The sequence below is a fragment of the Strix aluco genome, chromosome 12, assembly GCF_031877795.1.
Source record: "Strix aluco isolate bStrAlu1 chromosome 12, bStrAlu1.hap1, whole genome shotgun sequence".
In the NCBI taxonomy this organism is placed as follows: domain Eukaryota; kingdom Metazoa; phylum Chordata; class Aves; order Strigiformes; family Strigidae; genus Strix; species Strix aluco.
Genome location: NC_133942.1, coordinates 20,497,857 through 20,524,445, shown reverse-complemented (window position 1 = coordinate 20,524,445; position 26,589 = coordinate 20,497,857). Strand labels below are relative to the sequence as shown.

Sequence of the window (26,589 nt, the reverse complement as noted above, 5' to 3'; positions counted from 1 at the left end):
AGGTAGCAAAGAACCTAGATCCAGTTCCCAGGCTAAGTTTTCAGTGTCAGAAAAGCAATCTTGCTTCTCAAGCTTAAAAAAAAAATAAATTCGAAAATAAGGGAAAGGAAGATGGCTTTTAGGGTCCGTTTCTATAACAGAGCAGATTTCTGAAGACTATTAGTTATCCAACAGACTGGGGGTAGAGTAAAAAGAGTGATTGTATAGTGAAGGAATTTTCGTAAACATATATGAATAGCAAACGATCACACTTTCACTGGAAGAAGCAAAATTTGCAGGAGGAACAAGTTACTACACTTTGAAATGCATCTGACTTCAGGGACTGAAATGTCTTCATACATAGTTTCAACAACAGATAAACCACATCTGAAAATCAGGGCAACGCATGAGAACTCCTGAAAACACAAATGTTCATATTCCCTAAACGACACTGATGCAAGTTGCTTGCTACCATAATTAGCTTTGTCGGAAGACCTTAAATAGAAAGGAATGGAGGGGAATCCCTGCAGCATAAAACAGTGGATTCATGTACCAAAGTGGTGTGTAGTAAGGATGTCCCCAATTTCTTAAAAGTGGATCTGCATTCATTCCTAACCACTGCACTTACATTGTCCTTTGATGGACAGATATGCATAGGCAAGCTATATTTCAGCATTAGATTGGTAATACAGTTTCAAGGTTATATTTATAAGAAACCTGGCAAATGCTTTAATTGGTAACCACTGCAGTAGGTCACTAAGAAAAAAAACCAAAGCTCAGTGTAGCATTCAGGAAACTACTTCATAAGCTCAGAGAAGTTTGAAGTAGGGACAAAACAGTCTATCAGGACTTATGACTTCTGTGAAGACTTGTCACTTTATACCTTCAGTAGATGCCAAAGGAATAATTTGAACAGTATTCTTTGTGGTCAAGCTTAGGTTTTTTTGCTGCTATTACAATATGTAAACACTTCCTACTAGAAATTGCACAGATAATTGCTGGCACTTATTTTTCAAAGTCAAAACTCTGCTTGGATTTCCCTTCATGAAAATGAGGGGTTTATTAGTTGGCAGAGAAGGGGAGGTGATACCAAGGGGAATTTGGCTTGGGAATGCAGTGTTGCAGTTAGAGCATCCTTCCTGGCAGAAAGGCTTTCCTCAAAGAGAAAGTTCAGCAGGGTTTCCTGAGACTGCTTTAGCCCTTAGACCTGGTTTTACGGAGGCCTCGGAAGATGTCAAGATGGTGCCTTCAGACATATGGACTCACCCAGCAATGCACAAAACCCACTGTCTTTCTCACTGCATAGTCAGTAGTGAGTCATTATGTGGCACTTGCAAAAAAAAAAAGTTGAGGGGGAGGAGGGCTAAAGTTTGTGCTCGTCATATCACTGCATAATATGAGAAATGCCAAGTGTAGGCTGTCAGCCTATATGGCCCACTGCTTTCATATAGGTGTCTTGGAAGCACAAACTTTACTCAGTCTGACTATCACACTGGGTCTCCCTCTCCTAAGACCCGACCAACCAGATGTCCATGTGAATAATACTGCCCTTTATTTTCCTGCTTGTGGGGTACATTTGCCAGAAAGATGATGACACTTGTCAGACATTTGGTTTTTTCGTTAACCCAGAAATACCGTGTTAAAGTGAAGTAATCAGAAGTTTCTAGCTGCCCGCAGTATCCCTGAAGTCAATGCAGTTTTTATGAGGCATTTTATTATTAAAAGAATTTTTCTGGAAATCAACCCACCCACGGCCAGTCCAACATTTACTAAACTAATTTCGTTCAAGGGTGCTTGCAGTCAAGTAAATGAAAGCCAAATGGTATTCTCTGCTAGGGAAAAGCCATTCAAAGAAAGGTATCTAGCAACATGCAGACCATATTTTAACACGCCCATACAGTGCTATTTTCTAGCTTAGTGCTGTATATCTCTCTGCTTTTGCATGGTTTGCAGTTCCAACATTCATTCGACCCAGGGAAGATGCCCTAGGCGGCTCTACCATATGAGCCCCATTATTTACTCAGGATATCACTACAGGGTTGCTGACCTTGGTAACTTTACATGCCTCAGGCTGTTTGTGAGCAGGCTCTCTGACCTCCTTCCTGCACTCTGTCTCTTTAGCAACCAGCCAATACATGTCTTTCCTACTTTGAGGCTTAGTGTATTTATAAGAACTAAATTTTACAGCAGTCTCAGGCTGCTTTCCATTGCTGCCCCCCCCCCCCCCCCCCCCTTTAAAGCCGCGGGTGCAGTTAGGGTAGTCATGTAAATGGATAAAGATGCTTCACTAAATCTCAATTTGCAAAGTTCAGTTTGCAGAGCAGGATTAAACAGAAAGCACAGCACTGTCAGGCACTGACCGGACTTGCAGACTGTGGGGCAGCGTTGGAGGTTGCTGTTATTAAAGGAGCTTCCTTGTATTTTTGCTTAATATATTATTCTTAGTTAATAATTACTTTCAGCTTATTCAGAAAAATAAAACAGGTCATCTGATTTTATTTACCTTCTTTTAGAAGTGATAACTCTTAAACTCCACTAAAATTGAGGTCTGTACTTCCACATTACAGGTGACTCAAACAATCCTGTTCTAAATATCCACCTTGAAGCAAAACACTTCTCCTTGCCTTGTCCTGCCACAGAGAATCCCTGTGGCCTGCGTTAGCTCCCTCCACACAAAACCCAAGCATCTCTCACACCTTTGCATCCCAGGCTGTACGCATCCAGGGGTCTCATTTTTGTGTCAATACAGAACAAAAAACCCAAAAGAAAATGACAGGAGTTTTTTTAGCAAAGAGGAAACAATTTTTCCCCACTGCAACTAGGTAATTCTTCATGTTAATCTGCAATGACAGGGGAGATCATGGGCTTTGTTAGTTCTGTGAATCAGATAATGTCAGAAACACTGCAAAACTGATGAAAACCAGTTGCCCTTGTTCACCTCCTAATAGAAAACCTATGCTGAACCATGATGGAGTTATAAAGGTTCTTTCTGCTACTTCAGTCTCCCCCTCCTCAAACAAAACCATGTTTTAAGAAACCTGACTGTTGCTGGCATGAGAGCAGGAGTAGCTTTTGAACCCAGCACTGGTGGAATAGCACCAGGCAGAACTGCAGCTGAGCAACCAAAAAGCAAGTGCTGTTTCTGAGCCGAATGCCCTGTCCTTTCAGATGCTCCCAGACTCAGCGGTGGCACATGGAACCTGTGGGAGATCTGGAGTCATTCCTTACCATAACGCACAGTGTTAGGACCATCTAGAAGACCTTGCAGGGAAAACAATCCAAGGGGGAGGAAAGAACACTTAGTCCAAAAAAAAAGTTTCAGATCTGCATTTGCATATATATAAAAATTTGCCTTAGAAAAGGCTAGTTCTGTAATGAGGTATGACTACAGTTCAGTTAGTTCCTATCCTAACGTAAACCTTAACATAGAAGTACACCAAACAAGGCATGAGAATTTAGTTAATCCTAATGGTATCATCATATCTTGCTCCCTGCATAGTTTTAAAGATCATTGATTGGATGCTGTGTGCTGAGTTATGTGTCTGGAGAGATGGTGTTCAAAGGTAATTCTATTTTTTTCAGGACACATAGATTTGGTGATGTAATTTCTATCTGTTAGATGTGTACTTGTTTCTGGCCCAAAGTCAAGTGTTCTGCAAGACAACTAGCCTCCATTGCCTGCATTTGCAATTAACTAAACCTCCAAGAGCACAGACATAAAATGAGCCTGTGACAATAAATAAATACCAGTTAGGGGACAGGCAGAGGCCCACTGGGACACATCTCACCTTATTATTCATAGGACTGAGCTGTTTGAGCTTAGTTTCCTTTCATGCATGAAAAGCTTTTGAGGAATCTCATTATTTTACTGAATATGTAAATACAAAGAGACAGAGTTAAACTAGAAGCAAAGATCAGTGCCTGGTATTAGAGATATATTACTTAAAGATATAAGTAGAGATTGAAGCTGAAATTGGATCAGACCTTTAATGTTTTCTGTTTTTTAAAGGGAGTTTCCAGGAGTCAGCCTGAAAACATTAGCAGTCAAAGAATTAAGAACATAAGAAACCTGTCGCTGGGTCAGGCCAGTGGTCCATCCAGCCCAGTAGCTGTCTCTGGTAGTGTCAGGGGAGATGCTCGTTAGGGAGATCAGGTAAGCCTGGCCACGTCTGGCAGCCTGTCCTCCAACATCCACAACTGTTGAATTAGGGAAGTTATAGAGAAGACCTCTGCTTAGTGCTTTCAGTGTCCATTTATGGACCTGTTGTCTGTAACTCATCCAGCCCCTTTTGAGCCTGCTGGTACTGTCCCCACTCTCCTGTGGCAATAAGTTTCAGAATAAAGAAGTACTTTTTTCTGTTTCAAGCTGATTTCCTACTAGTGCCATTGAATGCCCCCAGCCTTCCCTATTTTGGAAATGGGTGACTTTGAAATTAGGAGGAAACCATTTTCCCACCCACCTGATCTGTGGTTTTGTATAGCTCAAACATATTATTCCTCAGCCACCTTTTTCCCAAACTGAAGAATCCCATGTTCTTCAGGCACTTGTAAAGCAACTAATCATTGACCCTTTTAGTTGTTCTAAAGAGAACTCCCTAATAGAAGGTATCTATTCCTCAGCACACTGACCTACTTTCAAATTACAGTGATCCTAGTCCACCAGAAACCAAAATAATAAAGGTCACTAGAAGGGGAAAACCATCGTTTAGGCTTGGGACATTTGAGCACATTCAGAAGTTAGTGTGATCCCTGCAAGGGAGAAAAGACCTTCCAAACTGCTGAGTCAGTTCAGGCAAGCCCTCGTCGCTCCCTGGACATTAGGTCCACTTAAAAATGTTCCTTGTGGCTAATGGCGCATTAATAAGGTATTGGCTGTATAGGACTGCCGGGTGCTGTGCCAGAAACAGAGGCTTTTATAAATTGAACATGTACAAAGGTTCTGGCGTCTGATTCCCAATGACCCATTGACAAGCTACTGATCCAGCTGAAGATGTGAAGATGGAATGTAAATGCACACAACCTTTTTAATCAAGGACTACACTTCCAATAATCTGCTGCAGTGACAAAGAAAACAACATCAGGCTGTAATACATGGCTGGAATCAAAGCTCCTTTCAGTACAGTCTTAATTAAAGAGTGGCTCTGACTACAAGTTTTATCGAATAGTCAATGAGCTTCCAGCTGAGGAAGGACCTTTCTTGGTGTGATGAAATAGCTGCATGTGTACTTAGAGCATGATCAGAAAAAAACCCCATGTAGCAACACAGGTAAAACTCAGGCCAAGGGCTGTACTTGGTAATACCATCAATACAGATTGGGATGAGAGGGAACAAGGGAATGAAAAGGCATTAATCACCCCCAAAACCTCAAGCACAAACAAAGCTATGGCCAAAGCCATCACTAGCACAGATCAGAGCTGCTTCAGGGATGCTGTGCTACAGACTAGCTTGTAGCAGCCCCTCAGTACTTTGGTGCTTGAAGACTGCAGACTTGGAGGTGATCCAGGGAGCATGCCCCAGAAATGGGACTAATTACCCGAGTAAGTGCCATTGGGTGACTTTTCACCACTTGGACAGTCTTCAATGTCAGGCTGTGCTAGTGGTAACTAAACTGGTATGCTGCCCACGTCGTGCCACCAAAGCCCATTCAAAAAGTGGCCAGTTGCTCTACCATTCTCAGAGATCATTTTTGACTGTCTTTGATTAAACACAAACTGAATTTTACGCCCATCCATCTGGCACTTCTCATAAATATATTCTGCAACTAAAAGATACTCAATGTTTACAAGTTTATTTTGTCATCCTTCTATCTAACCACATTATAGCATAATGACCTGTCACAAAGGTCAAGCAAGTTTAACAGTATTTGCATGGGCTGCTCTTTGCCAGACAGCCTCAATGCCAAAAAATAGTCTTGGACACATTTGATTTACTAGTACAGATATAGCCCACATGTCCTGTGAAGGACAAGAGACAGAGACCACAAACAGCTGGGACGTAGACTCAGAATCCTGACAGATCCTCACTCTTCTGAGCAGTGGGCCATTTGTCCTTTCACCCAGCCTCACTCAGTCACACACAGAATTTGGAGGCTATATTTGTTATCTACCTGCAGAGCTGGAGATGAGAGTTCAATTATCCTTAAATTCTTATCAGGATCTTTCACTCCTGCCAGTGCTGTCATGGAAATGTAATGCATGTCCTGCCTCAAGGTTTTGGTTCATTTGTAATAAAAATCATCTGGCCTCTCTCTGAAGGAAAATGCAATCCATCCCCACTGGGAGACAGTTGAAAATATGGTTTATCTGGATGCCAACTGGATCCTCATCAGAAAGAAGCTTTTGTGCAGTATTCACATGCAGAATTGTACAGAAAAAGGGGTGTGTGTGTGTGTGTGTGTCTGAAAACAGGAAGATTTTCTGTGATGTTGAATTGTTTGGCTGGTTGCACTGATTCCAGATGGTGCTCCAGGCACTCGGCATCTCTGAAAATGGGCCAATTTTCATTCTCCCAGTTCTTATAGCAGTAAGAGAAAAACTGTTCTCTTGAGAAAAGAAAACAGGGAAAAAGTAGTAATGATATTTCTACTTCTCCTGTTGGCAAATTATAACCAAAATTAGCTAACATGCTGCAACAATTCTAGATTTCCAGCTGGAGAGGGTGAGGAGCAACGAGCTTCTCTGGATGTCTCACATAGCATAAAGCACTGCTCCCTGAAACAACCTTACCTCAAACTCATTTCAGATCACCCGGGGCCCCTAAGTTTTCATTTCAGATCTTCAATTATTTTTTTTCTCCAGTTCCTCATACCAGTGAAGAGAGATAAATCTGTTTAAGCAGGGTTGGTTTTGCCGATGTTTTCTAAGGGGTTTTCATCTTTACCCAACAACATTTCTGAGCTTTGGGGCTGTTCCTTCTGTAGGTCCATTTTTGCCCGGTGACCTGGCAACAGGTGCTGAACAGTATATTACATCATGTCCTGCTTTGCAGCCAAATCCAAATTCCTACACAGGAGCACCTCTACATCCCATCACTTAATCATTCAGTCTTTAAGACTCCTTTGGGAAATTTTTTTCAGATACGATGTAGTTCAGCTGGCATCACACCTCTGATTAGATCACCACAAAGAAACAGAGAAATAGCACAGTAAATTACATGCATGAGCACAAGCTACAAACTTCCATCCTTACTGTCCCCTCCTGACTAAACCTGTTCTGTAAAGGAACAGGCACGAGCAGTGGCTTTGGTGGAAGCCCTATGTAAAACTTGTGTCATTTTGGTTTGTTTTGAACCAAAACACATTCTGGACTTTGAGCTTTATTTTTGCTTATTGTTTACTTGCTCAAATCCCTCTCTCCACAAATTTCTGAAGTATCTGAAAAAAGTCTGAATTTAAAAAGCTTGTGAATTAATTATCAGTATGGATCGACAAGTACTTACATACATAAAACCTACATCTTTTTCTGTAGCAAAGCTACTTGTAACTCATTTTTTGCTGGTTTGCCTCTGACTTATTAAATTAATAACTTCTTGACTAGGAGTTTGCTTCATTAGTGAGAATTTAACTTTTCATTTTAAATAAGTGATTCAGAAACAAAGCAGGGCTACGCAATTTCTTCACGCCAATGTTTGTGGCAATTCTACAGGTGTAATCCAGGCATTCCGGTAAGCATTCATCCACAACACTTTTCCTCAAATGTCAAAACGATGATACTACCTCAATCTGATCCAGGCGTATATAGTTTTTCAAGATGAAAGGGCAAAAGATGTGTCTTTGGAAGTATCACTCAAGTTAGAGAATACTGGACATCACCACCACAAGGTAGATATTAATGTAAAATGGAGTTGCTGTTCTACCTCGAAATTCACCTTTTGTTTTTGTAAAAAAAAAAAAAAGAAAAGAAAAAAGTCTTCAGAGTGGAAAAAATTATGTTTTTCTTTCTTCCTCCCTGTCAACTTTGCTGCAGTGAAAAATTTCCACATACCTTTGCTTATAGTTCTCTTGGCTAACAGCCACAGCTTAATTTATAAAATAACTGACAGGACCAAGAGGCATGTTTGCATCCTCCTATAGGATCTAAACAGTAGAGGGTTTAAATAGCAGATACTCCATTAAAATGAGTTCGTATCATACCTATTCAGACCTTACAAGCCTTGGCTTAAAAGCCAAATCCATTTGTTTCTCCAAGACTCCCTTACATTTGCCACTCACTCTGAAGGAAGGGGGTGCACACAGTGTGCATCGTAGCACTGAGGAATAAGAAAAGCAGCTTCAGACTCCTTATCAAAATTCATATTGAATGAAGGATGGTCCTGCTGCAGACAGACACGTCTTCTCAAGCTCATCTAAACTTTGCATATTATAGGTATTGCTTCGCATTTTCCTGGCATCATCTATTAAAGGGTTTCAGTACCTGAGGAATCAATGTTCCCAGCAGCCCCCCCAGGGGGGAAGCGCATACCACAAGGAGGACAGGTTGAACCATGTTACGAAATCACTGCAGCTCTTGCACCTACAGCAGAAAATGCAAATAGAGAACCAAAGAAATGTCCCCATGGTGTGCACAGGAGACACAGATCTCCTTTCCCCAGGGCTGAGCTGGGCGACTGGCTCGCACATTGCTCAGAGCCTGGCCAGCTGAGGACAGTGCAGGGGAGATTTAGCAGAACCCCTGAGGGAGCACTGGATGTCCTTTCTTTTCTTGCTCCTCTGTGGATGGTAAAGCAGCCAATACGAAGACAATATTACAAGCTCAGTCCTGGCTTACCTGCCCTTGTTTAGCTAGTATACGTTGCTTAAGTCCTAGCACTTCTAACTGCTGTCCCCAGCAGTCAGCAATTCATAAGGTCCATCACTGATTCTACCCCACCCTGCTACCTCTGAACTACTGTTTCCAGTCTCTTTCTCTGAAAAAGGTTCCCAGATGTTCTCAGGCTCTCACTTCAGCAAAGTTTAATGAATGACTATCCACGCAAGTTGAACCTAGGGAAACTGGAGGCACTTTTCTCTCCAGAACCCAACTGTCCATCGGTTAGCTCAATAGCTCTAGTGACTTGCTCCCAAGCACAACCTCTTTTTTTTTTTTTTTGTTAACAAGTAATACCACGTGCTTCTCAAGTGAGTGAGAAATGATTATTTGATTTAGGACACTCTCAAATTATAAGCAGCCCACAGTTCTTTTAAGTGTATGTTGCATCTTTTTCTCAATGAAGATTAATGTTGTTCTTGCCGCAGGGTTATGTAAGAAGGAAACATTTGTGCAACAGCAGTTTTTAACACTTTCCCCAGATTGATTTATGTGTTTATTCGTTTTCAACTTTTTGGGCACCCATAAATGAGGTCTTTAGTCTTCAGAGGGAATATTGACATCCAGTAATTTATGACTGGCTAAAAGGGAGTGTGTTGAGGGAAGATTATTTGTCTCTTGACCATAACTCAATGGGCTAGATTGAATAAATGAGTTTGCATAAACTAAGCTGAGCATAAAGATTTGAAGTCAATATGTAAAGATGGCAAAAAATAAAACACAAAACCAAAAAGCCAAACAGTAGGTTAAAACCAAAGATTAAACCTGCCTGTGTGCTACAGGTACATAGGAGAAATCATGCTCATCAGAAGTCAGAGTTACTGAAATAAAGTATTGATTTTCTGCTGAAAGAATGGTAACTATAAAAGGACAAATAATTTTTAAATGAAGATAGCGTCATATTATTGCTCTATGGATATAGAAAGAAGCTCATCTGTCTATATCTATCTACAGCATTTGACTCAGTGCTCAGAGGCAGTGAGTTTTAATCGAAACTAGATTGTTAAGAATATTGGAGTATGATTAAGTGTCTGGACTCCTCTTTTATAGATTTGAACTTCAAATTGAAGGCAAGTTCATCTGACACACACAAGATACATGCCTGAAGTAGCACTTTACCTTCCTTCCTGGCCATTCCCCTCTACACCCTGACCGGAGTGACGTCCTGTCCTGCTGAGTCACCTCACTTGAGATTTGGTGTCATCTTTGGCTTGTTCCTCTCTCTAGCCTCACATCCTATATCTTAAAACTCCTTTCTGTACCGACATCTCAGAGTAACCATCTCTGCAGGCATCCTGAAAACAGGCAGGGTGTTACCACCTCACATCTTTAATTACCACAACCTCCTCTCCACTGCTCCAAATAGTACTGCAGAGATAAGCTCCTGCTCCTTCCTTCAGAGCCTTCCTCAGACCCTGTGAGCTACCTCCTCTTTCAAGTGCCTCAACAGCCTCTCCCCAGTTTTTCTCACCACCTATCTCCATTACCAAAATGCTGATCTGTCTTCCCTTTGGCTCTTGTGCCAGCGTTTGTCACTTAGGGAGCACCCAAATCCCTCCCAAGTGTCCTTGACAAAAATGGAAGAAAAGCCCTGCAGAAGCTGTCTGCAAAGTGACCGCACTGTCCTGCTGGTGCTCACAGCACCGGGTCCCCAGCCATTACCTGTCTCACCATGTGCTCCCTGAGCCAAATATTGTCTTTTCTTCTCACCTAGACAGTAAGTTCCTTAGAACAGTTGCTGTCATTTTGGTCCATGCTCACAGAGACTTTAAGATGGTAGATATGGTCCATGGGAAAGTCCTGATGCCCCTATACCAACCAGTAAAAGTAAGGTTTTGAGCAATCTTTCTATGAGTTGATGAGTGGTGCTTGTTGAGCAGGAGTTCTGGACTCCAGGCCATAAGAAACTTCAGAGAGTTAACAAAATCGAGTGGGGAAATGAATTTGTCATCCAGCAAGTTTCAAGGGTTTGGTTGAAATTATTTTGTGAGTGTAAAAAATAATATCCCAAATCAGACTGAAAAAATCCAGATAATTAATAGTTTTTCAGTCCTGGTATATCAGTTCAGATCAATCAAATAATTTTGTTTAAGCAGCTGAAACATTTCACTTCAATTCTGGCCACTCTTGTAAAAAAAAGATTAAAAAAATCCAAAAACTAATGAAAGAGGCAGACTCCTAAGCAGTATCAATTCAGACCCGGTTGATCTTTCACTATGGATTAAAAATGGGGTTTTTGCTTGTTTAAGAAGAAATAAGGGTATGACGACTTTGAGCTCAAACATTGCTCTTCGTATCATAAATCTTCTTCTAGGGAATGTTTGACAAATAAATCCATCTTGCATATGACTGTATCCGATTGCCTCAGGCTGTCACTGGAGTGATTCCCAACTGCTTAACAAATCTGTAACGCCCACATCCTGCATGATGAGCAATTGTGAATTTTTACTTTTTTTCCAGAACACACCGGTGAGAACTGCTTCCAGGTCTGGGTGGATGTGAACCTGAGTGGAGCCTGAACACCGTTAAAGCCACACTGATTAACAAAACTTTTAAAATATGACTTCAGTCAGGATTTTAACTCCACAATGCTGCTATGCCGGGATGTGACAGGCTTCCTACCCAGGTCTGGAAGGTAGGGATCTGCTTGCATATATGAAATCACATAGTTTCCCTTTCCTCCCCTCCCTGCACATCTGTTGTTTTGGGAAAGGAGTACAGAAGAAAAAAAAAAGAAAATGTTTTGCAGTATATCCTATGGGTTGAGATGAGTGGAAACATGATTAACCAGCATAGGAACTGGTATGGTTTAGACCAGCTCTCTGCAATATATGTGGTACATCATTACCTTATATTTAAAGTGACAGTGCCAAGATTGTCAGGTCTGGAAAAAGAACATGTCTTTTAAAGTATCTTGCACAGGCAAGAATGATTGCAAAATTCAGTCACACTGATGAGCACAAGCATTACGTAGAGTCTGTAACAGAGCTGATATACTAAAGAGGATGCCAACATATCTCTGTCTGCTTGTGTACATAAGGTCATAAAAAATGAATATATCCTCTCTGCTATGGCAATCCCTCATGAGAAGAGCACTGGGAAGCACAAAACAAACAGCAGAGCAAAGACCAAATGCTCAGGATGGATTTTTCATTGAGGTACCAAAGTCCTTTATCCCCAGGCCATGGTCCCCGACCATTCTTGCACATGACTGCCAGGCTGCAGGGTCTTCTGACTGCAAGAACGGTCAGACAAGAACAAGCTGGGGGGACCAGGGCATCAAAACTGGATGATGCCAACCCCTCCGAAGAGATAGAATTGCTGCCTGGTCCTGGCCTTCTGCAATCCACACGGAGCCAAGTGCACAGAGTCACTTGGTACTGAATTACACTGCCCACCACAAGCCAGCACAGCTCCATCTCAGGATGGTGAGTCTGCCTGCAGCATCCACCTATTCTCAGGGGAGTTAGAGGGGTAGAGATTGTACTGAAACACCTGAGGGTTCACAGAAGAGCATACACTCAGGACTGCTAAACTGCCTAATAGTTTGAACCAGCGATGACCTTTCATCTGTTGGCTTTGTTTAAACCAGATGATGTTTTCAACAAATCTGAAGAAATTTTAAAAATACAATTCTACAGCTTGGTGCTGACAAGCTGGAAAAAGAAGTAATTTTCTACAGTTCAGCTATTCAGAGGAAAATAATCATTCAAGTGTGAAACTTTGTAATTGTTTCTGCTATTTACCCCCCCCCCCATATCCTGTCTACATCAGCTGTGCTGGTAAATAACAGCAAAGCACCCAGCAAGTCTATAGCCAGAGCAAGAGTGTTTCAATAGCACTGATGGATTTCACAACCCAGACTGGGATCTGCAAAACCATTCAGCCAAAATACACAGCACATGCCCCCAGGGCAGGCAGAGCCTCCTCCAGCATGGACCAACTCTGCTTCAACCTGTAAGACACTTTCACGTGCCCCTCCAAGGCTGGCTGCACTGCTGGGCACCAAGGAAATGAAAGGAGAGGTTGAGGCACTGGCTGAGGAAATGGAAAATAAGCAGAACAAGTTGTTCAGCCATTCCAGAGATGGAAGAGCACAAGTACCTGGCAGACAGCGGGGAGCAGCACGTAGCTGCTGTACGCTCCCTCACTCATGTATGTAAGCACATCATCGCCATGCAGCAGCCCCAGCTGTCTGTGCCGGGAGACACAAGGCAGATGGGATATTCACATGGGAACAAGCTTGCTCCCTCCCTGTGCACTGATGTGTCCGCAGGCAGATCTCTATCTGCAGTGCTGCTAAAGGGTTTTTAGGAAATAATAGTCAAACAGCATGCCCGTGGTAAAACGAGGGAGATGGACTTTCTCATGGGGAACCAGTCCCGGTGAGCACGTGCAAGTAACTCCTTTCACATTTGGGGATCATCTCTCACAGGTCCTCAGATGCCTGATCTAGAACAGTGGTACGTTCCAGCAATAATAAATTAATCTGAAGACAACTGCCTCAGACACAACCCTATTGCAACACCTAGATCTGTTCAGTGTCAATAACTGTCTCTACACTGCCAAGCTGACTGAAATGCAATTGCAGTAACTAACAGTGCAGAACACCGAGTGCCTTCTGACACCTACTCCACCATGCGACTTGGATGAGCACAAACATTATGCTGTTGTGGTTCTGACAAGCTGGACCTGCAGAGGTTTCTCCCTCTGACAATGCTGGTGTGTGGGCAGATTCAGGTGAGCAGTCAAGCTGTGAGCAAGGAGAGCACCTGGGAAAGCCAGGCCCTTCTGGCCAGCCCCAAGAAATACGTTCTTCATCAGTAATGACTTAATGCAAGATAGCAGTCACAGCATAGAAATGTTATCAAGTTTATGGGGAAAGCAGAAGGAGGAAAGGCATGTGATTTATACAACCTCAAGAATACAGCTTTCTGGAAAAAGATATTTATATTCCTACTAAAAATGGTGACTTTTTGGCAAAAGAGATTAACCTAAACCTGAAACCACTAGATTCAAGCTGTCACTATAATTTCCTGTGTGAACTACAGCTCAGATACTCTCCGGGTAGAGCTTTCTGCCTGGCATATCCTTTCCCTAACGTGCTTTTCCCTTTCAGTAGGAGAGGGGGTTGCCTGACTGCTCAGGTATTTTGTAGGAAACATCATCCAGCCTCAGTCCTGGGGGCAGAGGCAAGCAGAAGGATGAGGCACTTGAATCACAACTCCCATGAGATTGTGTGTTGTCATTCTAAAGAGAAAAATCTCCAAGGAATGGATCACTACTTGAAACCTCAGATTATTTTCCAAGTAAATGACTCATCTTTTAGAAGAAGTACATTTGATTGAAAATGCGGTTTTTCATCAAAGATCAGTACTGATAGAAATTACCAGGTAGTTCTGATATTCTGCAGGAGGTAACTTAGTGTGAAGAAATACCACACAGTACAATAGCCAGAATGTCAGGAGAGAAAAATCAAATCCATCCTTGTTAGACCTTCGCAAGAGTACTTCAGAAGGACTGGGCTACATTAGTAGTTTTGATAACATTTTTTTTTTCTCATCCTCCACAAAAAACAAAGTATCCACACTTAATACTCAGCCTTGCTGACAAAGTCTTGACTCTTTTCCACCAAATTAAGTCATAAACTGTAATGTAAGATCTCTTGGCTGGTGAATTAGAGTGGTATAGAGTATCCTGGGAATAACAGACCTCTGATCAGGCCAGGTGAGCATTACTAGTCTGATCCCACTCCTCAGTGATTTCTTCATGAGACCAAACTTGCTGGTCCATCCTAAGGAGGTGACTGGTAAATACATGCGATGTCTGCTTGGTTTCATTCACTTTGCATCATCAGCTTCTCTTTCATCTCCCTTCTGCAGGACCGGCTGTCGCAGTAATTTCTGTGCTTTGGGGAAATTAAAAAAATCTGCTGTCCTTGTGCTTAAAATAGACTAGAGGACCCAGATGATTTATACTTGCCATGTAGGATACAGGAGGTGGTGAAATCAGAAAACAACTTGAAAAGGAGTAAATTATGAGACAGAGAAGGAACTGTGAACTTTAAAAATAAAAGGTCCTCTGTTCACCCTGAGAAAAATTTGCAGGGCACAAGAGTTCAGGAGTCACTGGGACACCCACTCGCAGCTGGCACAGCATGAGGCTGCGAGAACATGATGCTCCAGCCAGATGTGAACCACTACTGAAAGAGCCCTGCCAGCAGCATCAGCTCACTGGAAATGTAACCAGGCAAACTTGGCTGTGTAGATAAAAGCTGTATCTGGGATTTCCTCACTGCATTAATATAGTTAGAGAGACCAACTGGACTGTCTGATACCCAAATTTCACCCAGTTCTCCCTATGACCCAATATCTTCTCTTTCCCATCTCTCTTCTCCAAATGAAGCAGGTATCAGTTCTCAGATTGATTATTGCATTTGATGTGAATGACCTTTTTGGTGGGTTTTTTTGTTTTGTTTTAAAGAGGCATTCCATATTCCTGCTCTTTTACAGTAGTAACCCTCAACACTTCTACCTCCCACCTTGACCAAAGGTGGATGTCAGGAAAAGTTTCCCCCATCCCTGGGCAGTGACTCAATTCCATGAGTCAGGCCAGTTCCTCTCCTTCAGCTTCATCACACAAAGCAATTTGTGTTAGCAGCTAATGAACTATCCAGAGGAAAACTTGCAGAGGCAGAAGGGCATCAATCTCTGCTGAAGCCATTTTGATTATGGATTCATATGATGAGGACCTTCAGCTATGCAGACATCTGCATCGAATAAGATAATCCTTGTACTAATCACATAATCACCTGTACCTCTTTGGGTGATAAAACATCCACTTAAAAATTATATTGCTCCTAAAAATATTCTATTGCCTGGAGACCCTATAAGTACCAGAGATTAAATATTATGGAAAAGAAGTACGCATAATTTTCACTTTGCTTTGTGCCAGTGAGAGACAGGGAATGTTTGGACAGAGAGGGAAATTGGGATAGAAACAGTCTGCTCTGCCATTTGTCTGCTCTTTCACACTAGCAGAGGAGGGGAAATATTTTTATGATTGGGAAATGCTGAGACAAGAACAGTGTCTGTACCTCTTAAGAAATGATATTTCAAGTGGATAGCATTCATTCACCACTGCTTCTCTTTTCTTCGTTAACATCTCTTTTTATTTGTCTAACATTTTAGCAAGAAGCATTCATGGGCTATATTAAGGTGGAGATGAGGTATTCACAGCTCTCAGTTACCCGAGCTATGATGTTTCCAGCAGGTTTATTTCCCTACAAGAATATATCACAGAGATTTTCTGTTTCCAGTTCTACCCCTGAGTTTCCTCATACTAAGGAGCAGCAATCACTTGTGTCTGACACCATGTTTGTTTTGCAGGTGGTTGATGATGTTAGGAGTAAATATAAACCCAGATGAAGAGTGGCATAAGCAATGGAGGGACCAACTCCAGAGCCTGTGTACGTTGATGTGGACAAGGGACTGACATTAGCATGTTTCGTCTTTCTCTGCCTTTTCTTGATCGTCATGATTATTCGCTGTGCAAAAGTCATCATGGACCCTTACAGTGCCATCCCTACGTCTACATGGGAGGAACAGCATCTAGATGACTGAAAGGACTTCACTAGACAGAGCCATAAAATGCTGTGATCCAGGAGGCCTTTTCCCACCGGGAAAGCTAACACACAAACAGCCATTTTCAGATATGCAGGGCAACGGCAATATCTCTAAGAGCACATAGCATAAATTATTCTTGCTCAACAGATCAAGATATCAGCAAGCCATTCCAGCAGCACAGTTTAATACTATGCAGCAACCCTTATTTTACGGAAAACGGTTATCATTGCAACTCAAGTAGCACAAGACTCCCCAGACTTTTCCTAATATAACTCTTGGTCTAGCACAGTTTGTCCTCCCCTCAATATCTCCCACAAATCCAGGGTAACCATCAGAATTTGGAAAAGCAGCAAGAACATTTTGTCTTTCCTGGAAATAGATTGCTTCAAATATTTTCCTCAGTCACTATATTTGTGTTTTGAAAAAGGCCCAGATTTTATAATTTTGTATCCCAGAGCACCACTAAGTAGAAGCGCTAAAGCACCCCTGGTTGAGTTATATGAGCAGATTTATTCTCAACTTGCTTGGTTCTGCACATACAATCCCTAGCCCACTGCAGCCATATTTCCACTGATCAGGATACAGAAGCACTCAGACTACAGTTCTCAAGGGGGTCATGCACTAGTGTTGAGCCTGTAGCACCACCTCGCTCTATCCTACTCATGGAAATTTAGTATTTACCTTCTGAAGAGTGGGGATTGAGGGATTCCCATGTCCTCTATTCCCCAGATTCTAAGGTTTCCTCACAGCTGCCTTTTTTATTGACTATATGTTTGGTTTGTGGCATTGTAAGGAGTTGCTGAAGCAATATAGAGTAGATACTGCAACCACAACACATCATGAGCAGACAAGACTTGAAAGCACAAATCTGCAAGAAGGGCGTTTCAGTATTTGTCCTTTTCCTTACCATCCTACCTGACCTCTAGGTTATTGCTGTAAGATGATGCACAATGGGTGAGAAAGGCTGAACTGAAGGTTGTGGTAAGAAATTAGGACATGTACTATTCTCAGCTCTGACAGATTTGTTTGACGATCATACATGTCACTTCTTCATGTGCCTCGGTCTACTCATCAGTGAAATGGGTACAACAATATTAACTTGTTTCATATTGTTTTGTCTGTCTCATAATACCAGAAAGCACTTGGAGACCCTTAGATAGGGACACATAAATAAGGTATTGATTTACAACTCTTCCTTGTGAAACTAATGGGGAAGGTCTGAATCTTAGTATATAGCAAGGGCAGTTCTCCCCAGGCAGAGGACTTGTCCAGACCTCCATTTACTCTCTCATTAAGACTGCAATATTTTGGGTCATGCCAGATGGCACCTGGCTTTGTTACATATTTCAGTGATTTCTGAGGACAGTCTGGATGTAAGGTGCTCAGCACTGTGAGTACAGAGATCCCAAAATAGCAGGTATGAGGCATGTGAGGATTTTTGCATGGATCTTCTGCACTGCACAATTTTGCTAATCTCTGTGGTACGAGATCCCATTCAGAAGGACGGAAATTTGAGGATTGGCTTTAATCCCGCTATTCTCTAGCAAGAAGCCTCCACTGCTTCAATTACCCACTACAGATTGCTCACCAGGCTGTTATTTAGCCTCTGTTTCTGGTAGTCAGTTAATCACCAGTAAGTGAGAACTTTTTCAGATGTGAATGTTAATGTTCACCATACTTTGAGCAAACACATTGATCTCTCTTACTCATGACTGTGTCTATTCGTACCATAGGAATGGATGCCCTAGCTCAAAGAGGATTACTTCTATTCCCTGGGCTAAAGTTTAGAACCCATTTTTTGTCGTTAACTCTTGTATCCCACCTTGATACTAGTGGGGCTACTTACAGAATAAGCAAAATAACAAAATAAATCTATTTCCAGGCTAGAGACGCTTTCTGTTTGCAGGTGAGCTGAGTTCATAGCTGATGCAGAGCAAGAACAGAGCTTGTCATCACACCTCCCAATGCCAATATTCCACTCAATGTTTATCTGCATGCAGAACTCTTTGGCTTTGTCATGTGTCACTGATAAGCCCCTGTTCAGCTAAGGACTTACACACGTGCTTAAGTTTAAGCCTCTGAGCAGGCTGCCTGACTACACAGAGACCAGGGTCAGTCATGTGCTGTGTCCTTGGCAGGGCAGGGACAGCAACACACAGTCCTTGCAGGAGCAAAGACTGTGTAAGAACAAAGGGTTACAAATGCTGGGGAAGTAAACTAACAAGTTTGCTGTGGAACAATGTTTGCCACTTCTTTTTTCTCTGTTTGTCCAGCTGTACAAACCATTTTATGGATTATCCTGAAAATCCTAACGGAAAGACCCAGTAGGTCTATGGGTAGCACTATTTTCTAATAAAAAGGCATTTGTCTTCCTGGCATAGCCTGTCAGGTCCATCCTTCTGCTGAAAAAAAAAAAAGGTCTCCATAAACACCTACACATTCATGTCCAATCTTTTCACACAACTGTGTAAAAGTCAGCGTGATGGTTTTTATATAGATAATGTTAATGCATTGTATTTTCTGCCTTCCCTCACTGGTTACAATCACACAACCTCAGCACTCTTTAACCAAAAGCAATACAAAACACCATGCTGAAAACAGTAATTTTACCCTCCTTGCATTCAGCGTCGGGACTTGCCCACCCGAGGTGCATCATTGCAGCTCCTGCCTGATGCCAACCCCGCCAGCCCTGTCAGCAAAGCTGTGCCCACAGCCAGTGGAAGGTCTGTTTTAGCAGGGGCTGCATTGCTGGGCTTGGTAGTAATTTCAGCTGCATGCAACAAGTGCCTCTGCTAGTTTTGGTTCTTTTTTAATCGTTATGTCATATTACCAGCAATTGCACTCAGAGGAAATAATACAAACTTGTTGCAAATGTATTTATCTAACACAATAAACAGCTTCAACATGGAAAACCTTCTTGTTGCCTCTGTTGTGGTTCACTTCTAGTTACCAGGACCTCTTAGAAAACACCCACAACACAACAACAACATGATTTTCAAGAAAGATATACATTCCTGACAGCCCTCCCTGGAGGGTGAGAGCAGAGAATTGCTCCCTGTGTAGTAACACCACTACAGACTCTCAGGAGCTCAGGACAGAGCTGATGAAGCTCCAAGTGTTCCTGTGGCTCTGCTGGAAGGTCAGTCCCTCCAAAGTGGCTATTTCAGGTTACACCCTCGGTCAGGAAGAGCACTGAGCTGAGCTGCAGTTCAGCAGGGGGCTGCAGCATGCCATATTTCAGCAATTCATTATCAGTAACAAATTGCATAGTAAAAGAAATGGGGCCACTGAGACTGGAATCCCTCCTGCTAGCAACTGAAAATGAAGAGTGTGGAGCATCTGTGGGGTCTCTTTGAAGAGGCCACAGAGTAGGTGATATGCTGAATAAAAAGTACCCAGGGAACTTCTCTTCTTGAAAAAGATGAAGAGACAAATTGCTAATGCTTTTATCTTGTAAAAGGACTCTGTTGCCTGAAAGCTGGGTGCAGTGAGTCCTCTGGCAGAAGGACCTTTACGTCTGAAACCCAGTTTGCCACAAAGACAAAACCCCACTGATAAATCATTAACTCTGTCCTAGTCAGATGCAGAGGCTGGAGTCTTCATGCTCTTTTCAGAGAGGCTACTATGGCTAATATAAGAGTAGACCTGAACTGAAGCCAGCAATGGCTGAATTTGGGCAGACACCCTGGAGAACTGTGGGCATAAAGACACGGGGACTGATGCTGGCCGGGGAGCTGCACAAGCCATGCTGCTGCAGCCTCTGCTGTCCAAAGGTGTCCCCAGCTTGCTGGGTCATTACAGGTCTCAGCAGGTAACTTCAACCCACATTACTAAAGCTCAGAAGTCAAGTCAACACAGGACTTAGATGGGGAAACCACTGTGTTCAGACTCCAGCCATCTCCACAGCACACACAGGGAGGATGGTGAGGCAGCAGACCTCAGGTATTTAACTGGTTCACTTTAGAAGCCAGTGCTCCAGAAAACAGAGTGAGTGTATGAGAGATGAAGGCAGATGACTTTTCAAGATAGCCCCAAATTAAAATTCCATAGAGCAAAACTGATGATGGTCCCCTGTGCTACCTGCAGTTTGCATGCAGTCGTCCCCCCCCCCCCCCCCTAATACTCAGCAATAACTGAGCCTACAAAGCCTCGAGCCTCTCTGCCCAAAGAGGCCCAAGGACAGCAGTGATGTGACACCATGACCTGCATGTGGACTGGGCATTGCTGCTGGGGCAAAGAGTCATCCCAAAGGAGCAGCCACACCTGCAGTTTTGCATCTTTGAGGTCAGCATGGGGATACATGGAGTGACACCCATGCACAGCTCCTCTGCTTCACACCCAGCTCAGCCCTGGTCCATGGTGGTGCCGGATCCGCACCAGCCATCAGCACAGCAACGGCTTCAGCTGAGCTGCCCATGGTGTGGAAATCCTGCTAAACACAGGCTGGAAAAATTTCAGTTCATCTTCTCCCCTTCCTAACCCTCTGTCTCTGACCTTGTCAACCCAGATTTGCCAGGCTTCAAACCACTTGTCTTAGATGTCTCATGGTTTTTCATCTCAGGTGATTTGATTTAAATAAAGGATATTAAATCCCCAATTTTAACCATGTCTTAATGCTGCAATGGAAATCCTTGATTTCAGTCAACATTCTTTTGCCTTTGCACTTTATTTTTTTAAAAACTGTTTTCATTAAAAATGGTTGATACCCTTTGGCTGCTACTCCTTACTAACTGGGAGGAAAACAGTGCTCACACATACATTTTTAAAGCAATACACAGTTTAAGATTCCTGGTTGCATTTATTCTCAGGGTTCAATTCAATCCACAATGGCATTAGGAAGTGTTGAATGATGCAATTCTCAGTTACAAAGCTCGATGTTTTGTACTGGGACTTGGCCAGGCAGCTCCCAGAGGGAAATTGGAAATCAGAAATCAATCAAAAATGTATTAAAATTGCATTATGTGTGCTGAAGCCTTAAGGAAAGTAAAATTTTTCAAAACATATTTTATATTTAAGACTAATTGGATTTCTCAAGCAGCAGCCGTATTGCCTCTGCAGAACAAATGAAGTGCCTGCTAGGGGCAAGCGGGCAGCGGAGCTGGGCACCCCACCAGCCCCCAAGGCAAACCCCAGAGCCACCTCGGGAGCAGGGTCCTGGGACACGGCAGCTCCAGGGCATCCATCACTCTGCCAAGCATGTATGTCCTGGATCCAGCACACAGTGAGGAGAGGGACAAGAAACCCTCCTTGTGCTTGCAGCTCCCAACCAGTCCCTTAATATTCATTGACAAAGGTGTCGATCCTACAAACTGACCCAACAGGTGCTCGGCCGCCACCAGGGACTTCAGCTCCTGCAGCATTCCCCTTCCACATTAACTACTGTGTCTACCCAAGCTCTGTTACAGCTACCAGTTAGGTAACATGGAGCAAACAGCAAAAATTAGAAAGCACAGGTCTATAATTAAAACTTCATGGAAAATCAAACACACGTGCTACAGAGAAAGCGTCAAGGTGAAGATGTTCTTGGGAATGAGGGGACACGAAAAGGAGGAACAGCTCACAGCAGATATTTATGGGGCAGCACGGTGCCAGTACTTCAGCATGTCCCTCATGTACTTCAAAAGCTTTCAATCAATTTTAAAATTCCAGAAGCGATCCCTTTCTTTCTCACTAAGCAGCAACTGTGTGGGCATCCTGAACAGAAGCAGCAATCAAGCCTGAGAAATGACCTCCTGCCTTAACACTTAAAGCCAAAACCAGTGTGAGTATCACCTACCAGCTCTGCCCCTCTTAACAAAGTCACTACCTTGACCCTGAATAGCTACTGAAAGAGCGTTTTACTTTGAGTTATTACTGCCTGGTTAATGAAGGAATTATGAATATTGCTGACCCAAATGTTTTCATCAAAACTTATTTTTTTCCATGATATCACATCCATTTCTAATTAGAATCTCTATAGAAAACTATTTTTGGTGAAGAATGCCAGCATTTCACACAGAAAATCCATTGTTTCCTTTAAATTCTGAAATATGCTTTAGGGTTTTATTCTGTGCTTTTCTTTTGACACTTAATTATACCAACAGCACTATTATAAATTATACCCAGCTTTTTCATTACACACCAACCACACGATGATTTCATGTACAAGAAAATGCATCTCAAACAGTATCAAACAGAGGCTGCCCTCAGTTTTCTTACCAGCAAAATAACAAAACCAGATGAAATATTATCAGGCAGTATGATTCCTCACATCTGTGACTGCCCCGTGATAAGGCAGCCCAAGACAGAAGCACCTCCAAGACCTTTCATCCAACATCTCAGCATTACTCACACCCAGGATCGTGGTGCTCCAGCACAGTCACTACTGGGAACTGCTGACCTCCATTGAAAGTGAAACACCTGGCCAGTGAGAAGGATGCTCCAGGCAAGTGTAAGAGCTGTGGTTTCCATTTAGATGAACATTTCCATTTCCTCTGGTCAGGAAAGCAGGGTCTCTCTTCCCACACAACATTACATGATTCTGAACGAGGCCTCCCAGGTGGCTGACACAGCAGAAAGGTTTTAATTTTCCTCCAGGCTTCTGAAGATCCAAGAAGGAATTTCTTCTACACCCAGTTCACAAACCTGGTGCTATGACAGGGCAGAGGAAAAGGAGCTCTGGGTTTGATTTTTTTTTTTCTTTTTCATTTCTGCTGGAAGCCAGGTTATAAGCAAACTAAGAAAAACAGATTTAAATCAAATTAAAATTAATAATCTCTAGAAGCAGAGAGAGGCATGCTCAAACTTAATTGCAGCAAAAGCTTCCAGAAGCGGAGGGGAAATTCTTTGTAGAAAGAGTCAATTCAATTGAAATGGCACTTCAAAAGTAAACTTTGCTAAGCACCAGGTCTGCATGCTGAACTGAGACCACCAAGCTGAAGCACCCTCCTGCTCCAAGAACCTCATCTTTTCACTCCTGTGCCTACCCTGTAGACACCTTCCCCCAAAACCAGAAGAGAGCTCCATGACCTTCAGTTTAAAGGTCAACGGTGCAAAGTGGTCACAGCTGCCCCTGTGGAAGTGGAGCAAGTGGGAGGTGCCCAGAACACCTGGGTGTTTCCCAAAACTTACGTTGGAGGCTGCTGCATCCCCAGGCAGCAGGTGCTGCTGTGGCTGTAGTGCTACTAGTCCCAGGCAAAAGCAGTGCTATTTTAAGGACAGCACTGCACGTTGCAGTACAGATATACCCTTCATTTGCCCCTTGGTACCCTGGCAGGGACGAGAATCAGCAGTGCTGCTGGCCCTGGGCTTGCTGTGTTGGGTGAGGGCAGCACAGCTATGGGCCCCCCTTCTCCCCAGTGCCCACCTGAATGAAGCCCACAACCTTGTTCTGGGGAAGAAAAGAAAGTGGCCTTAGGCATAAAAAAAATTTCTCTCCTTTTTTAGCATCTCCTGGCTTTTTGGCCCCTGTCCATGCAGCAGGCGGCAGATGTCTCTGAGCTCTGTCCTCAGCAAGGTTTTGGACTGTCTCCAGCTCACCTCTGAAACCTGCTCTCAGAGCTGTATCTGAGCTCCTTTCCAGAAACTCTCCACCTTCTGAGAACCTGAGACTTCTCCAGATGTCTCCAGACCAGAGAAGTTCATCTCTGCCACCTTGAGGTCACAGGGGGGACCTTACCACCTCCCACCCATCCCCAGCACAGTCCAGGGGTGCTTGGCCAGACGCTGGGCGTTGTGGCCCCAGGATGGAAAGTGTGGCCACAGCAGATGCAAAGCCACCCTACTCCCTCAGGGCTGGGGCTGTGGGTGGCAGCCGGGCTCGGGGTCAGGAGCCAGCCTGGGGGGATTTGTAGCTGGGTGCCTCTGTCCTGCCAGGGTTTGATTTGCAGCAGGGCTCCCAGCACCACTGACCTTCCTGCCTGTTCAAGCAAGGAGACCAATTTCCACTTGCAGCACCAGGTTGGCTCTTTGGGAGATGGTCTCATTGCCCATGTACAGGACTTGCCTTTACCTTGCACAAAGCCAGGGAAGAGCACTATGGATTTAACAGTTTCTGTAAGTATTCCTGCACCCAGAAAGCACTGACACTGTGGTCCTTCCTGGCTGCAAAACATCTTGCATCAAGGTCAAACCCCATGACTAATGCATACTGCTCCGACATCAGGTCTTGTCTCTCTGCAGGTGCACCCCTCTCCTCAGACACTGCATTTCCAACACATCAGATATGGCAAGATGCAACGTGGATGTTGCTTCTGTGGAGAAATTTCTCCACTGGATAAATGCTTTCTGTGTCCTCCTGCTGCTGCCAGGAGTAAAGCCAGGCTGTGCTCATCCTTCTATCGCTGCACAAAGCCAGCAGCCTCATGAGTTATTTCTAAATCCAAGAGGAAAGGTGGCAACTTGTGGGTGTCCTCTGAGGTCAAAAGAGAGCACAAAGCATCCCATACATGGACAACCAAGTCAGAGTACATTAAATAAATATCTGCCTATTAGTTCAGCTCTGAGTTTCCACAAGACCCTGAAGGGGAAATAGCTTTTCCTTGATAAACAACAATGAGCCACTGTTTTCCTGGCCAGGTCATCCCTCCTGGTGATAGTGGAATGTCTTAGGCTAAAAATTTAAATTGATTTGGGGATGATCCTCCAAGTATCATTCTTTAAAGGGACTATTATTATTGCACACTGGAAGAGAGTCTGTTTCAGTGAACATGTCCCATTAGCAGTGATTTATCTGCACTGCCACATTTTTTCATTAATCTTCATTTCAAATTCATTTTTCTCTCCTGCATGGCCAAGAGGTTCACATTCCCAATTAGCACTGGGTGCTCCCCAGGATAACATTTTGATGTCATCCCACATGGCCCACACCAGCAAAACTACCTGGCAGACCTTGGGAGGAGCAACGGGGCAGCCACGGGAAAGCAGCAGCCTGTGCTCATCCTGCTGTCGCTGCACAAAGCCAGCAGCCTCATCAGGCTCTTCACTTTGAGGACCAAGCAAATATTTAACAAGTTCCCCTTGCACTGTACCAGAGTTCATTATCTGGTCTCCTGAGCTTCTTCAGTGAGTAATATCCTCTAATTGATGTGATTTGGCATTTGGCCATAGAGTTAAATTGATTTGTAGACCAGTGGGAGACAGCAGATGCCCTTTACACTTGAGAAAAGTGGCATGTGGCTTTGTTTACTGCCTGCTGCAAGGGGATGCCACAGCAAGAGATGCCTTTTAGGAGTGCAGGAAGGGAGTTTGCCCCCTCGGTGTCCTCTTACCGCAGCCCCCGTTAGGTGACAAGGTGTGACGGCCACCAGTGAGAGCCTGGGGATCACTCCAGCCGTGGAGTTCACCCTCCCTCCTTGACCCCGGGGAAGCTGGTGCACAGGGTGAGAGAAATGGGGAATTCCCTTCTCTCAAACCAGGGCAAGATGCATGAGGTGTCTTCATGCTCTCTTTTGAGGGGTGCCCCAACACAGGCTCCCATCTCAGGGCTGGTGGCGATCTTTGTTCTGGGACATGGAGAGTTGCCTCTGCCTGTGTAAGGGCAGGAGGAGTACGGACCACGCGCCTGCTCCCGGGGCAAGGGGAGGGCGGCAGCTGCAGGCTGCAGCCTGCTGGGGTTTACTTCCAGGAACTCATCAGTGCTGCAGTGTAAGGGTTGAACTCCAAAGCCTGCACAGATTTTCCTTCTAAGATGCAGGAGTTTAGTGTTGACCCTTCTTGGTCATCATTAGTTGTTTGTTGGTGCGTTGGGGTTTTTTGTACAGTACAATTCCTGTTTGCACTATTTTAAAAGGTTGACAGTTTGTCTAGTACTTTTTTGGTTTGCTTTCCTGCTGCTTTCAGTTGTATTGATTATCACATTTGCAAACTGCTTTGTTACAAATTAGTTTAGGGCATAGTCATGTAACTGTCTTTTACTCAGGATGCTCTACAAGCTTTTAGCATCCATATGCAACTCGCCTTAAGGATTTTACATCCAGCACATTAACACTGTGAAGAAAAGAAGTCAGCATGCAATCTCAGATGTTATCACCAACCTAGTACTCTGAATATTTAAGTTTACTTGAAAGCCTCTTTTTATAATTATGAAAAACATATTAATATAGTAGAAGAGTTAAGAGTCTCACTTTCCATTTCAATCATCTTATTCTGAGAATTTTAAGCTAGCATCGAAATCCTTTTGTTATTGCACCAGAGAGACACA

At 43.4% G+C, this 26,589-nt stretch overlaps 1 protein-coding gene across 1 annotated transcript in view; it reads left to right on the top strand.

Annotated features, from left to right (window-relative positions):
- Nucleotides 1-19,321, top strand: part of CTXND1 (cortexin domain containing 1) — a 34,942-nt gene extending 15,621 nt beyond the window's left edge. Inside the window, exons 2-3 of the mRNA XM_074837345.1 lie at nt 11,245-11,419; nt 16,173-19,321. Of these exons, the coding sequence (XP_074693446.1) occupies nt 16,227-16,406 (180 nt within the window). The 5' untranslated portion in view covers nt 11,245-11,419; nt 16,173-16,226 and the 3' untranslated portion in view covers nt 16,407-19,321. The remainder of the gene's footprint in view (nt 1-11,244; nt 11,420-16,172) is intronic.
- Nucleotides 19,322-26,589: the final 7,268 nt, after the last annotated feature.